The sequence below is a fragment of the Equus quagga genome, chromosome 11 (genome assembly GCF_021613505.1).
Source record: "Equus quagga isolate Etosha38 chromosome 11, UCLA_HA_Equagga_1.0, whole genome shotgun sequence".
Classification (NCBI taxonomy): domain Eukaryota; kingdom Metazoa; phylum Chordata; class Mammalia; order Perissodactyla; family Equidae; genus Equus; species Equus quagga.
The window spans coordinates 66,178,940-66,192,498 of NC_060277.1; the positions used below are offsets into that span (position 1 = coordinate 66,178,940).

Sequence of the window (13,559 nt, forward strand, 5' to 3'; positions counted from 1 at the left end):
CAAATCCCTATTCCATTTGGATCACGCGCCCTTCCAAAGTAAGCCCTGCCCCACCCACTCAGGTCCTCCCCCGAGATTTGGGCACACCCTCTCGAAGCCTCACCGCCCGGCTCGCTCGTTCAAGGCCATGCCTCCCTTCCTCTAGAGGGGTCCCGCTTCCCTCGCTCCTTCGCCTGTCCCGTAGCCGCTCACAGGAGCTCCGGTCCAGTGTAAGGTTCGGGCGTCCTCTCTCCCCAAATCCCCTCCTCCATCCCACTGAGAGACTTAGGACTTATGGTCGCGGGTGTTTTATTGCACTGAGCTCCAATACGGTTCTTCCTCCTTTTTGGCTAGCACAACTAGGTCTTTCCAGGGCCCCATCACACGACAGATTCAACCAAGGTCAAGGCCTGAGTGAGGTCCAGCCTCGGTCCTAGGTGCATTATCAGCCTTGGCTCCTAAAGTCCCCGACGCTCTCTCAAGAGGGGAAGAAGAGGAGGCCTTCTCAGTTGTCCAGGCTCATGAGTAGAGCAGTGCCTCTCTTGATCCAGTGATCGGATGGCATGGTCCCAGACCGGAGGTCGATGCCAATGACAAAGGAGGCTCGGTCTGAGCTGCCCGCCCGGTTGGAATAGTAATAGCAGGGACAGGAGTACATGCCTGAGCGAAAGGAGAGAAGGAGTCACACCCCTGGAGCCTCTGGGAGAGCAAGGCAGAAGCAGCTGTTGGGGAGGGTTGGAGCAGAGTATGGGTTCGGATCCAAACTAGGGATGGGGCAGGCAGGTCTGAGGGAGCTGTCCCACCCTTGGCACTCTTCTTTCGGCTTTCTGCAGGCCGGAAGTGGATTGTTGGCATGAGGAAGACAAGCTGCATGGGCTCTGCCTCCACCAAGCAGGAGTTCTTCCTGTCCCAACCAGCACCTTCCAGATACAGGCCCCGAACCCAGACACCATCCTGGGGAGAGATGGGGGCAGGTTTGAAGAGGAAGTCTAGACCCTCAGTTGCCAGCATCCCTGATCTGTCACCTCTCTCCTCCCTTCTCAACCAATTATTTCCCACCTTTGCTCCCAGCACCCTCCTCTGCCAAACCCGCCTTTGCTCAGAGCCCCAAGCACATCTGGTTCCCACCTTAGGTGGATACACTAGGTTACTGTCGTCCACAGTGGAAACAATAAACTCCCAAGAGAGGCTGTCCACTGAAATCTGGGGATTGAAGGTGAGAATAAGAGAGGACTGCCAAAGAGGAGAGCAAATACATGTCCCCAGCATCCCTCCCCCATTACACTTTCCACATTGCTCACATTGTTTTGGCGAGCTGAAGACTGTAGCACAGCAGTGAGGAAGCCTGTGGGAAAAGTGAAGCCAGACAGCCAGAAGATCACAGGAGGCCGGGCACGGCTGGCCCACAGCTCAAACTGTTCCACACGCATAGCCAAGTCCCGGGTCCATGCAGCCAATGGCTTTTGTGAGGGATACGCCTGGAGGAGGAGGCAGTGTGTGTGTGTTCATTCATTTAGTCATGCATTCAAATCCTAATTTTGAGTACTCAGAGCAGATATGAGAAGAACATGTGGTGTCAGCCCCTGTTCCCCAGCTATAGTTGGGCAAAACTCTCCCAAAGCCAACTCCCAGGAAAGAAGCATAAAACGACAGCTATTTGTTGGCAACAATAGCAACAGTAATATTACCTAGTCACCGTTAATGAAGGATGTACTAAGGATTATGTACAGTATTAGGAATCTTTGAGACAGCCTTGGAGAGGTTAGTAACTTGTCCTGAGTTAGTTCCTAAGTTAATAACTTGTACAAAGTCAGGCAGTGAATGGAAGAGCCAGATTTCAGCTTTGAACCTGTCTGGCTCCAAAGCCCATGCTCACTACATTTGGCTGTTTGCCTCCCAGAATGAGGAGATTGGGGGCCCAAGGGTGAGAGGAGAGCTCATTGTTGGAGTTGGATCAACAGTGATGTAATCTTGCCTTTCCCCAGAGTGGAGGGACATGGGCATCAAAGATGCAGTTGAAAATCTCTTCCAGGCTTGTAGACATGACAATGAGACCCTGGATCCCTTTTTCTAGGTCCGTCAGTGAGAACCTGAGCAGGATAAGGTGGAGGGTTAGAGAGAGGATGGAGCTAGGAAAGCCATATTAGGTAGGGGGTGAAGGCCTTTCCTCTTGCGTCCTCCCCACATTCTGCAGAGCCCCTCTCCATCTTACAGGATGGTCTCCATAAGCTTGTTGTATCTCTGGATCTCCTGCAGAAGGACCACGTTGAGGGGGGAGGGGTCCATAGCCAGCAGTTTCCGGGTCCCCTCATAGTCGATCATTTCAGGGATCTTCTGTTTCACATCAGCAGCCAACTCAAGGACCTGATGAGACAGGAGCTCTGGGTGTAGACCTGTCTTCCTCCTTGCTTCCCCTCCCCCAGGTGTCTGTCTTTTACCTTGTCTTCCCGACTCTGGCCTCCAGCCTTGGTGGGTGTAATCTGGGGTTGCAGGGAAAGCAGAGTCTCAAAGAGAGTTCGTGCCTCCGTGATCTGGGAGGCCACATCCGCATTGGGGTGCTGGCCAAAGGCCTCAGGGGGGTCCATGGCGGGCAACATGCTGATGTACTCCTTGTAAGAGGCCAAGCTCCCATCCTTGGGGATGAAATAAGTCTCCAATACTGACAACCTGGGGAGCCACAGCATAATTATCGCCACGTTGTGGGGACACTGGGGCTTCAATGCCAGGCCAAGACCCCAATCCCTACACATGTCCCATTTGTCCAACTCCCTGCTCTTGCTCCCCCTCCCACAAGCTCTGCCTTCTCCCAATCTCATATTTTCTCCTCAAACACTTCCCCTCCGCCAGTGCCACCTGGTCTCTTTGTGTCCTCTAGCCCCCTGTTGAGTGCCACCTCCTCCTCACCGGTAGGAGGGGGTTGATAGAGACTGGTCACAGAAATAGTCATTGATGTAGGTGGTGAGCAGGCGCCGGTCCCAGTCATCTGTGACGTGCCCACCATAGTTGACGCCGGCAATGAGGTATTTGAGTGCATCCCAGGGTGTCTCCTCATACTCATCCAGATAGAGGCTCAGCAAGTTCTCTGACACCTGTGCATGGTCCCAGCCCAAGCCCCCAGCCCCCCACACAGTTATGGCAGGAACTCTTGCAATGGGGCTTTAACACAGGCTTTCTGACAGCAGATATTCTTTCAGAGGAGCTAATGGGACAGGAAGGAGAGAGGGCTGGGATAAGGGACCCCTGGGTAGCACGAACCTCAAAGTCAGAGTCGTTGAAGCCATAGATAATGTTCCAGCCAAGCTGCAGGAACTTTTTGCGTTCCAGTAACACAGAGTGGAAGAAGCAGAGTGCAAACAGCAGCTTCTTATACTTGGCAGGTTTGGAGCAGCGGGAAAACTGTGGTTCCGTCATCAATTGGTAAAGACGTGTCATGTTGGCCTTTAGGCCCTGGGCACAATGAAGTACAGTGGCTCAGCTGCGCCACTAGCACCACCGTGTACAGTTATGGACATTGCTCACTGCACAAGGGCACTGGCTGAAGGGGTGAATAGAGGCTGAAATCCAGCCCTTGATCTGCATGCTGAGATGTGCACTCATTCACAAGGCTGGGTGCCTTTCTCTAGTTCACACACAGGCACTGTATGGGCTAGTGGCAGCCCTACCTTCTTGTCCCCCCACTTTTGATCTTCTCAGCCACAATGTTCTCAATGGTGGGTAGGCCAACTCAATTTAGGAGTGCCAGAAAATATGAACAAAGATGAAGACATACGTATGCCACTATTAATGAACAAAAATGTACACTATTACGTGCAAAGGTTCAGTGTAGATTAAAAGGGCCATAGTATATATATATATCATCAAGGAGGAACATTTTATGTGATTGGATTTATCAGGCTCATGAACAAGTTGGGATTTAGGCTAAGTCTTACAAATGGGAAGGAGATGACTAGGCTAAGAGGAGGGTCTTGGTTTCCTGGTGATGGAAAGAATTGAAAGAATAAAGCCACAAAGAGGAGAATAAGTGAGAAGAGGAGTCCAAGTGAAGTCAAGTGAAGTGCTCGGGTAGGGTAAGAAGGGCCTTGAACAGATGGTGATGCAATTAAGAAGGGCAGTTTGAGCCATTTGGACTTGATTCACCAGGCATCATGGAGCCACTTTCTATGATATGTTGAAACAGTGTTTTCAGAAGACTCCTCTATGATGGACAGAATGGAATAGTGAGAAAACTAAAGTAAGAATAGTGAATAGACCAGTAACAAAAATAAAATATGATTTTTTAATGCCATTTATAACATCATCAAAATAAGTAAAATATCTAGAATGAATCTAACAAAATGTACAAAACTTTATAGAGAAAATTACAAAACTTTATTGAAATAAAAAATAAATGGAGAGACATACTATACTCATGGATTGGGAAACTCAGTATCCTAAAGATGTTGATTTCCTCCAAATTGATCAATGGAATTTTTTTGTGGAACTTGACAAGTTAATTCCAAAATTTATGTTGGAGAATAAAAGGCCATGAATAGCTTGAAGAAGAATCAAGGAAGGAGACTTGCCTTACCGGCTATCAAGAATTATTATAGAGCTTTATGGTAATTAAGACAATTGGGGAGAAGAAGAATAAAAAAAGAGGAAGAAGATTGGCAACAGATGTTAGCTCAGGTGCCAATCTTTAAAAAAAAAAAAAAAAGAGTGTATATTGACCCCCAGGATAAACAACTTGACAATGAACAGAATAAAGGGTCCAGAAACCCATATATATATATGGAAACATGATTAAGGCTGAGCAGGCATTGCAGATCAGAAGGGTAATTGTGGGCTATTCAATAGTGGTACTGAGACAGTTGGTTATCCATGTTGAAAAAATAAAATTAGACCTCTATATCATTCCACACTCACAAAATCAATTTCAAGTGACTAAAAATCTAAATGTGGAAGTCAAATTATAAGATTTTTTTTAAGCAAGTATAAGAGAGTGCCTTTACAACCTTGGAGTAAGCAAAGATTTCTTGAACAAGATGTAGAAGCACAAACCATAAAAAAGAAGATGGCTAAATCTAGCCTCATAAAATTTAAGAATTTCTATTCACCAAAAAATAACATAAAGAAAAGAGAAAAGATAACCTACAAAATACATAACTGACAAAAGATTGGGATCTGGAATGTATGAAGAACTATGAAACATGAAGAACAGCATGAATGAATATCAAGTACATAATATTGAATGAAAAAATCAAGTCGCAGAGGAATATGTATGTATACAACATGGTTCCACTAGCCATACAAACTTTTGTGTTAAAATTATAAAGAAAAGAAAGTGACAAACACAACATCAGCATAGTGGCTTCTTCTGAGGGGGGAGGGAAGGCGAGGAGATTGGGGAGAAGTGCGCTGAGACTTCAAAGAAAATGGCATCTTCTTTCTTACACAGGATGATGGTCACACAGGTGTTTATTGAATCTTGATTGTTTATATCTTGCATATATTTTATAAATATTCTTTTGTCTCTACTTAATATTTAATTTTTTTAAAAAGACTGGATGACAGGCAGTGATCCAAGAATATACTCCAGGACTACACCCTAAGCTGACAATGGGCGGGGGGGCCTGTGATTATGGGGACTTTCTTAGTTGAAGCAAAACTCAGATGAACCACTGTCCTTTTGACTATTTGGGCTGACTTTGTATATCCTGATGCAAAAACTGGCCTCTTTCAGAGGACGACAAAATCGCAATACCTGATCTAGAATGGATCCTGTGCTGGGGGGAAATTTATAAAGGACATGATTGAGCCATTTAACAAATTTGGAATATATAATAGTTTTAGATTAAAATATTATATCGACTTATTGAAGTTGGCAACTGCACTGCACTTATGTAAGAGAGCATCCTTCTTCTTGGGATTGAGATCTTTACACTGAAATACACTGAAGCGTCTAGAGATTTAGAGATAAATGGCCATGATATATGAAATTTACCCTCAAATGGTTCAGCAAAAGTGTGTGTGTGCAAAGAGAGAGAGAAACAGAGAGATGAAGTGATAAGGCAAGTGGGGCAAAACATTAGCAGTAGTTGAATCTGGGTGACATGTATGTGGGTGTTCTTTGTACTGTTCTTATTCTTACAACTTTTCTCTAAGTTTAAAGTGATTTCCAAATAAATATTTAAAACATATTGACCTCTTTGTCAGCTTCCAAAAGAAATCCAGTTGTCCCAAGTATGCCCTGTATGTTCTACTTTCACTGAAGGTTTGGCTGATCGCCAGGATATTCTGCCTTAGCAGCAGGCAGCATTTCACAGAACCGCTCCTGGGCTGAGCCAGGATGGGGCCCTCTCTCCTCGGGACCTGCCCCACTGCAGAACCATCCTCTCTGATTCCTCTCTCCTCCTCCTAGATTTCCCTCAGATTTATCATTGCCTCCCACTTTCATTATGCAGACCTCAACAGCACCTCCCTGTGCACTTGCATACCTCTGCCCATCACAGGGGCTCAACCAACAGAGGACCCTCTAGTTACCAAGGCACACACCTCTCTTAGAAGGCAAACAAAAGATTTTTAAACAAAATGAATTAAAAAATGTTCTGTTCCACTGGTGACACATTTCTGGACCATTTGAAATTTTCAAATGGGGGTACAGAACACTTTTGTTGGCAGAAAAAAATAAAGGTAAATAAAAATCAACTTTAAACATATTTTTTTAAAGAAAATTAGTGGCACCATTAACAAAAAGAGGATAAGGAGATAATCCATGGTGGAAGAGCTGACAACTTGTTTTGAGAGCGTGGGATTTATGGTGCTGGCATGCCAAGAAGAAATGCTTTGTAACCAGATGGAATTCAGACCTGGAATTGAGTTTGATGCTGGAGCCAGAGAGATGCGGATTGGAATTAAAATCAGGAAAGGGACAATTTCTCCATCCACTTGTGGAAGGAGGAAATGTAGAATGAGAAAAGTTGGAGGTCAAGGACTAAGTCTTGAGATATGACCACAGGATAGGAGGAGAAAGAAACACAGAAGTAATAAAGGATGTGGCAAGAGACAGAGGGGGAACCAGGAGTGTGTGTCAGGGAAACCAAGAAAGAGGTCAGCTGTGTCAACTGCCCCAAGGTGGTCACGGAGGATTCAGAAGGATCACAGACATCTGCTTGTGTGCATTCAAACAGTACAGGACTTATTTGTTGAGCACCTTATACGTACAGGTCCCTGTGCTAGTCACAGGATGAGTAAAACGATGAGAGAAAAAAAGCCATGACCTCTACCCTCTTGGGACTTACAGTCTAGAGGAAGAGAGGCATGAATCAGAATCACACTAATACATGTAAAATTACTACAGCAATAAGGGCTGGAGAGAGTGGTAAGTGTTTTATGAGAGTGTGTCTCTGGAGTGTTGACCTAGACGTGGAGGTCAGAGGCTTCCCAAGGAAGTGATGATTGGGCTGAGACCCAAAGGGGCAAAGAACAGAGTGAGGAGGAAAGAAGGGAGAGCAGCATGTGCAACAGCCTTGGGGCAGGAGAACAAATGGTCTATTGAAGAAGAACAACAAAAAAACTTAAAAATTAGCAGTGTAGGTAGAGCAAAGAAAATGAAGGGGAGAGTGGTGACTGAGGAAGCCGGAGAGGTGCCCACTGGGACACACAGGCCACGTTAATAAGGGTTTGATCTTGACTGAAAGCAATGAAAAGCTACTAAAATAGTTTAAGCAGTGGGTAAGTGGGTAGGATGTAGCGACATGATCAGATTTTAAAGGGTCAGTATGATTGCATTCAGTGGTGACCTTGTAATATTGGAGATACAAATATCAATAGAGTTGGAGAGAAAGAAGGAGAAAGAGGCTGGGAGTCCAGGAAGTGACATTAGAGAGAGAATGTAAGGAAATGTCAGGAGGCAGGAAGGTTCTATGAACTAGTAATATACTCTTTCTGTGCCTTAGTTTCCCATTGGTAAAATGGAGGTAATAGTACTTACCTGATTGTGTGTGTGTGTGTGTGTGTATTAAATGAGTCAATAAAGGTAAAGTACTTAGAACAATGCCTGGCACATAGTAACACTCAAGAAATATTAGATATTACCATTATGTTCTAAGAGTTTGGCACATGGAGGAGAGAAAGCAGGTGGAATTTTTTAGAGGACAGTAGAGTCCAAAAGGCTATATTGTTGTTAAGGTTAAGCCCTCTCTCTGATGCCAGCAGGAGGAGAGGTAGACCAGATGGCACGGTTGATGCTAGCTATCTACAGTGGCCCATACCTTTGGTGGTTCTGTGGTCATCTTGATGCCAGCCTGCAAGATTGAGATAGGGAAGTCTGGGTGGGGGCTAGAGCTAAGCCAGAGGCGGAAGGAAGGGTGAGGATCCTCCACTTGCAGCTGTTCCACCAGTTTGTCCAGATTAGGCATCCAAGACAGTGACAGGTGGCAGTTAGCAAGGAACACCCAATGTCCTGCAAGGAGATGCTGGAATCAGTAGGAACCATTCCCCAAGGCCCATCCGTCCCCACACTTCTCACCTGATTGCGTGTGTGAGGGTGTGTGTGTGAGTGTGTGTGTATGGGGGGTCCAAATGCTCAGGTCTGCCACTCCCAGGGCCTTCTGGAGAAGTGGGAGCTGCAGTTACAATAGTGCGATTGAGTGTGGAGGTTCAGGAGAATAGGACCAGGGCCAAGGATAGGGGTACAAGAACAAGATGGACACTCACCCTGAATCACACCCTCTCGGAGGAGCCGAGCAGCAATGGGGGCCTGGCCCTGGCCCAGGGACAGGGCATGGAAGCGCTGGGCCATGCCTGTGTGCTCTGCCAGCTGGAGCAGGGCACTGGTGGGGTCCACACCGGGGGACAGAATGAATATGAGTGGGGTTCGTGGGGTTGAATCCTCCATCACCTGCCAGAAGCACAGGGTATAGCCTCAGGCAGAAGGCCATGTCACACAAGTGGGAGAGAGAGATTCAGGAAATGGGTATGGTAGACTGGAACAGGGAGAGGGAGACAGCAAGGACCCAGGGGTGGTCCTTGGAAAACAAGCCACTGACCAACTTCATGTTTAGCACAGGCGGCTCAATGAAGCGGGAGCCAAGGTTGGAGACAATGAAAGAGGTAACGCAGAATGCCACACGGTCCTGGCGTAGAGAGCGGACGATGAGCATCCGTTGCATTTCATTGCAGGCATTCTCCCATTCACCTGGGGATGAGTTGAATAATTGCAGGGAGAGCGAGTCTGGAAGAGCTGGGAATCTAACCAAAGGGGCACCTGCAGGGAAGGTTCTGCCAGGAGGCAGATGCGCTAAGGGGAGCTTGGGAGAGGGGATGAAGAAGAAAGGGAAGGGCAAGGACATAGGCTGCACAGAGGGCAGGAGAGGGAGGCTCAGTGCCTGGGCACCTGGCAGCATAGCCTTCTCCGGGGTAGCACTGGTATACCACAGGTGCCAGTCACGAGGATACTGTTCAAAGGAGTTCATGAGTCCGTGGAAGTTGGTCAGTTTGTCTAGCTCTGTGATGTTATCCCAGTAGGCATCTGCGAGCCAACTAGTACATGGGTTATCCATTTGGCCCTCTCGATCCAGGACCTGAGGGGAAAGAAAGGAGAAAGGCATTGACCAGGAACACCTCAAAAGAATAATTATTTTGGGGGGCCGGCCTGGTGTTGCAGCAGTTAAGTTTGCACATTCCGCTTCTTGGCAGCCTGGGGTTCACTGGTTTGGATCCTGGGTGCAGACATGGCGTCGCTTAGCAAAAGCCATGCTGTGGTAGGCGTCCCATGTATAAAGTAGAGGAAGATAGGCATGGATGTTAGCTCAGGGCCAGTCTTCCTCAGCAAAAAGAAGAGGATTGGCAGTAGTTAGCTCAGGGCTAACCTTCCTCAAAAAAAAAGGAATTATTTTTTTTATGGTGGGAGAGCGAAAATGAGTCTTGCATGAAACAGATGGAAGAAATGAATACAGGAATCCAAGGTGGATTGGAATTCACCTTTATTGGGGAAATAAGGAGGGGATCTAGGTCTCAGACTGCAGTTATCGCAGTTCAAATTTAGGAAGCTGGTGCCCTCTGGTGGTTGCCTGGGAATAATGTCTCCTACCCTAATGATAGCAATTGGTGGCCTCACCCTTCAAAGAAGCACAAACTGTTCCTTTATTCACTTACTCATTCTCTTTACCGAATATTTATTACTCACCAACTACGTGTTTTAAGCACTTGGGACACATCACTGAACAAAACGGACAAATATCTCTGACCTTGAGCAGCTTATTTTCCAACGTGGGAGGGCAGATAATGCACCAAAAACGTAAGTAAATTATCTAGTATGTTAAAGATGGCAGTGCCATGGAAAAATAAAATAAGTTGGGGGCATAAGGGAGACTGGTGGTGCTGGGAGGTAGTTTGAAGTATTAAATAAGAGAGTCAGTGAGGTGAAGTTTGAATCAAGTCTTGAAGGAGGTGAGAGAGTGAGCCAAGTGTACACCTGGGGGGTAGTTTTCTGGCAGAAGGAACAGCCAGTGCAAAGGCCCTAAGGTGCGATGTGACTGTACCAGCAAGGAGGCCTGTGCATCTGGAGGATGGAGTGAGGAGTCAGGCAGTGGGAGATGACATCAGTGATGGAGGATTCTTTTTAAAAGAATCTCTCCGGTCACTGTGTTGAGAGATTGGGGGTGGGGGAGCATTGGGAGGCTATTGCTAAAATCCAGATGAGAAGTAAAGTGAAGGTGGCCAAAGGATGAAACTGTTGTCCAAGAAGGTGGGGGAATGACCAGCCCAGGGAAACATGGTCTGGTTGTCTGGCAGCTTTAAGGGCCCACGATCATGGATTTAAAGTGAGTCCAGTCAGTGTGGGTGTGTTTTTCTCCAGCCACGTTCAGCTGCATGGGCCACACAGGGATAGACAGAGGGGAAGGAGAGCTGGATCCAACTAGAGTTAGGTACAGCAAATGCAACACAGGGCGGGGTGGGGGCAAAGGTTGAGGGTGCTTGCAAGAGAGAGTGTAATGGTGACCATGGAATTCAGGCTGGAGAAGAAGTACCCTGAGAGACATAGAAATAGTGGTAAGATCATGCCAATTGGTGGGTCACAGGTAAGAGGAAAGCGGGCAAGGGGGCACATGGCAAGTCTCTCCCCACAGCCCCAGGGAGCTTGTCATGCACTTGCTCCTGGCACTTTTCCTCAGCTCACACACTGGAGCCTTGGGCATTACCCTCTGGGTCTGGAGTCCTCGTCATACTTGCCCTCATCCCCAGCCTCGACCACCCCACACTTGGATACACCCTCTGCCCAACTCACCACACCCCCACGGAGAAAGAAGTTGTACTCATCCATGTTGAGCTTGCCAGAAGTCTCCAGGATTTTGGCACACATCTGAAAACTGAATAGCAGCTTGTGGCGCTCAAAAAGGGTGCGGCAGGTGTACCTGGGAGAAGGGGACAAGGAGGGTGGAGGAGGCAGATACTCAGCATGAATGCTTCCTGAGTGAAGATCATGCCACCACAGAGCCTTACACAGAAGAAGGACCTTAATCAGCATCTCATCCAAACCTCCTGCAAACAGCAAAGCACTCAGGGACCTAGAGAGAGGATGTGATTTTTCAAGAGTTCACTGGGAAAATCAGTCAGTCACTTCCATTAAAAAAACACCCAACATTGACTGGACCTCTACTGTGTGCTAGGTCCTGAGGACACAAAGATGAAAGGGCCACAATCTCTGTCCTGGAGGAAGTCAAGTAGAGTGGGGAGGACAGACAGAGAGATCATCGATTATGATATGAGGTGATGAATCCTATACAGGGGTGGCAGTGCTGTCACAGGGCAGGGGCACCCGCCCTGCCTAATGAACTCAGGGAATTTTTGTGAGGAGTTGCCCTGAGGTGCAGCAGAATTATCCAGAGATATGGAAGAGAAAGAGAGGGGAGGGCTCCAGGGAGAGCTCAGAGCAGAAGCAGAAGCAGAGGGGTCGGGGGCGAGAACAGCACAGGAAAGTGTCTGGTGCACGATGGGGTAGGTGAGGCTGGGAGGCGGCTGGAGGCCAGGGCACGGAGAGCTTCATGGGTCACTAGACACGAAACAACCACCGAAGCCTTTAAGCCGGCAGGGGCATGGTCAGATCTGTGTGTTTGGAAGGCTCACACTGACAGCTGCCAGAGGACAGAATGGAGAGGGACAAGTTAGAAGCAGGACGACCTGTTAGGAGATGGTTGTGCAATTCAGAAAGAAAGATTGTGAAGGTCTGAGCTAAAGTACAGTCATAGTGATGAGGATTTTTAGGCTGCTTAATTTTAAAACAGTTTATGATGAGGATTTTTAGGCTGGTTACTTTTAAAACTACAGATAAGAAGCAGGCTCCGAGGAGTGGAATTTGTTTGCCCTTTGATCAGAGACAATTGCATTTGTGAAGGAAATCTCCATGCCTCCCTCTCTGCGCCAGGAGGAAGGGGGGATGGCCTTATCTCTGGAAACTCTTAATGGGGAAGGCAAGAACTTAAGTTGTTTACTGTCTGGCAACCTCATGTAACTGACCCCCCACCCCAAAATCCTCCTTTGTCTTTAGTTGAAGATAATATTTGAGCGGTGACTTCTGCCATTTACTCAATCCGGTTTGATTCTTATCTAAAAGTTGTGGGACCGCCCAATGGCCGGACCCTACTGGCACTGGTACCATTTTAACTTTTTTTCCTTTGTCTTGTAAAGAGATGACTCACATACCCATGCCTTACAATTTAGCCCTAACCCTCAACTCGGGGCAGCAGCAGGAGCTCTGACTGCCCGTGGGTCCTGTCCCCACACACCAGCTCTGCCTGCCCATTGGTCCTGTCCCCATGCCAGCGGGGGCAGCAGCAGCGGCTCTGCCTGCCCATGGGCTCTGTCCCCATGCCAGCGGGGGCAGCAGAAGCGGCGGCAGCAGAAGCTCTGACTGCCCATGGGTCCTGTCCCCATGCTATTCTATACTATTCTCTAAATAAAAGAGCGCTACTGCCAGATCTTGAGAGTCTAAGAAATCTTTCTTTCGACTCCTTGGCTCACCGACCCCGCATCAATAGCAGTGGGGAGAACCAGGAGGGGACAGTTTACAGAAAGATTCATGAGCAGAACCTGGTGACTGATCTGAGAGGCAGGGAGAGGGAAGAGCCATGGATAACTCCCAATGTCTGGCTTGGGTGCCTGGGAAGTGGGTGCCATTCAGGGATGAGGACTCTGAAGGAAGAGAGAAGATAATGAGTTTGATGTGAAACATGCTGAACTTGAGTTCTATGGGATGTCCACGTAGAGAAGGCAAGTACCTTGTTACTCAAAGTGTGATACACAGACCAGAGGCAACAGCATCACCTGGGAGCTAGTTAGAAATGCAGAATCTCAGGCCGACCCCAGACCTACTGAATCTGAATCTGCATTTTAACAAGATTCCCAGTGCTTTTTAGGCATATTACCATTTAAGAAGTGCTGGTATAGTAAACAATTGTATATACAAGTCCAGTACTCAAGCAAGAGCTAAAGATATAAAACTAGGAATAGTCAGCCCATAGGTGATGGTTAGACCGTGACAGTGGATCAGGTACCTAGGGAAGGTGTATAGAGAAGAGAGAAAGGGATGAAGAATGGTG

At 47.4% G+C, this 13,559-nt stretch overlaps 1 protein-coding gene across 10 annotated transcripts in view; it reads right to left on the reverse strand.

The window, feature by feature from the left end:
* Positions 1-142: 142 nt before the first annotated feature.
* DNAH2 (dynein axonemal heavy chain 2) overlaps positions 143-13,559 on the reverse strand; it is a 105,567-nt gene continuing 92,150 nt past the window's right edge. For 2 of the 10 annotated variants that reach the window (XM_046677815.1, XM_046677814.1), the window contains exons 75-88: positions 11,249-11,375; positions 9,356-9,542; positions 9,009-9,157; positions 8,677-8,860; positions 8,232-8,422; positions 3,235-3,426; positions 2,884-3,068; positions 2,418-2,646; positions 2,192-2,343; positions 1,955-2,069; positions 1,281-1,457; positions 1,108-1,182; positions 783-933; positions 144-639 (exon numbers count right to left, since the gene is read on the reverse strand). In XM_046677815.1, coding sequence (XP_046533771.1) covers positions 485-639; positions 783-933; positions 1,108-1,182; positions 1,281-1,457; positions 1,955-2,069; positions 2,192-2,343; positions 2,418-2,646; positions 2,884-3,068; positions 3,235-3,426; positions 8,232-8,422; positions 8,677-8,860; positions 9,009-9,157; positions 9,356-9,542; positions 11,249-11,375 — 2,269 coding nt within the window. In that variant the 3' untranslated portion in view covers positions 144-484. Of the gene's footprint in view, positions 640-782; positions 934-1,107; positions 1,183-1,280; positions 1,458-1,954; positions 2,070-2,191; positions 2,344-2,417; positions 2,647-2,883; positions 3,069-3,234; positions 3,427-8,231; positions 8,423-8,676; positions 8,861-9,008; positions 9,158-9,355; positions 9,543-11,248; positions 11,376-13,559 lie in introns of those variants that run through there. The other 8 variants (XM_046677817.1, XM_046677821.1, XM_046677816.1 and 5 more) reach the window with 8 other exon arrangements.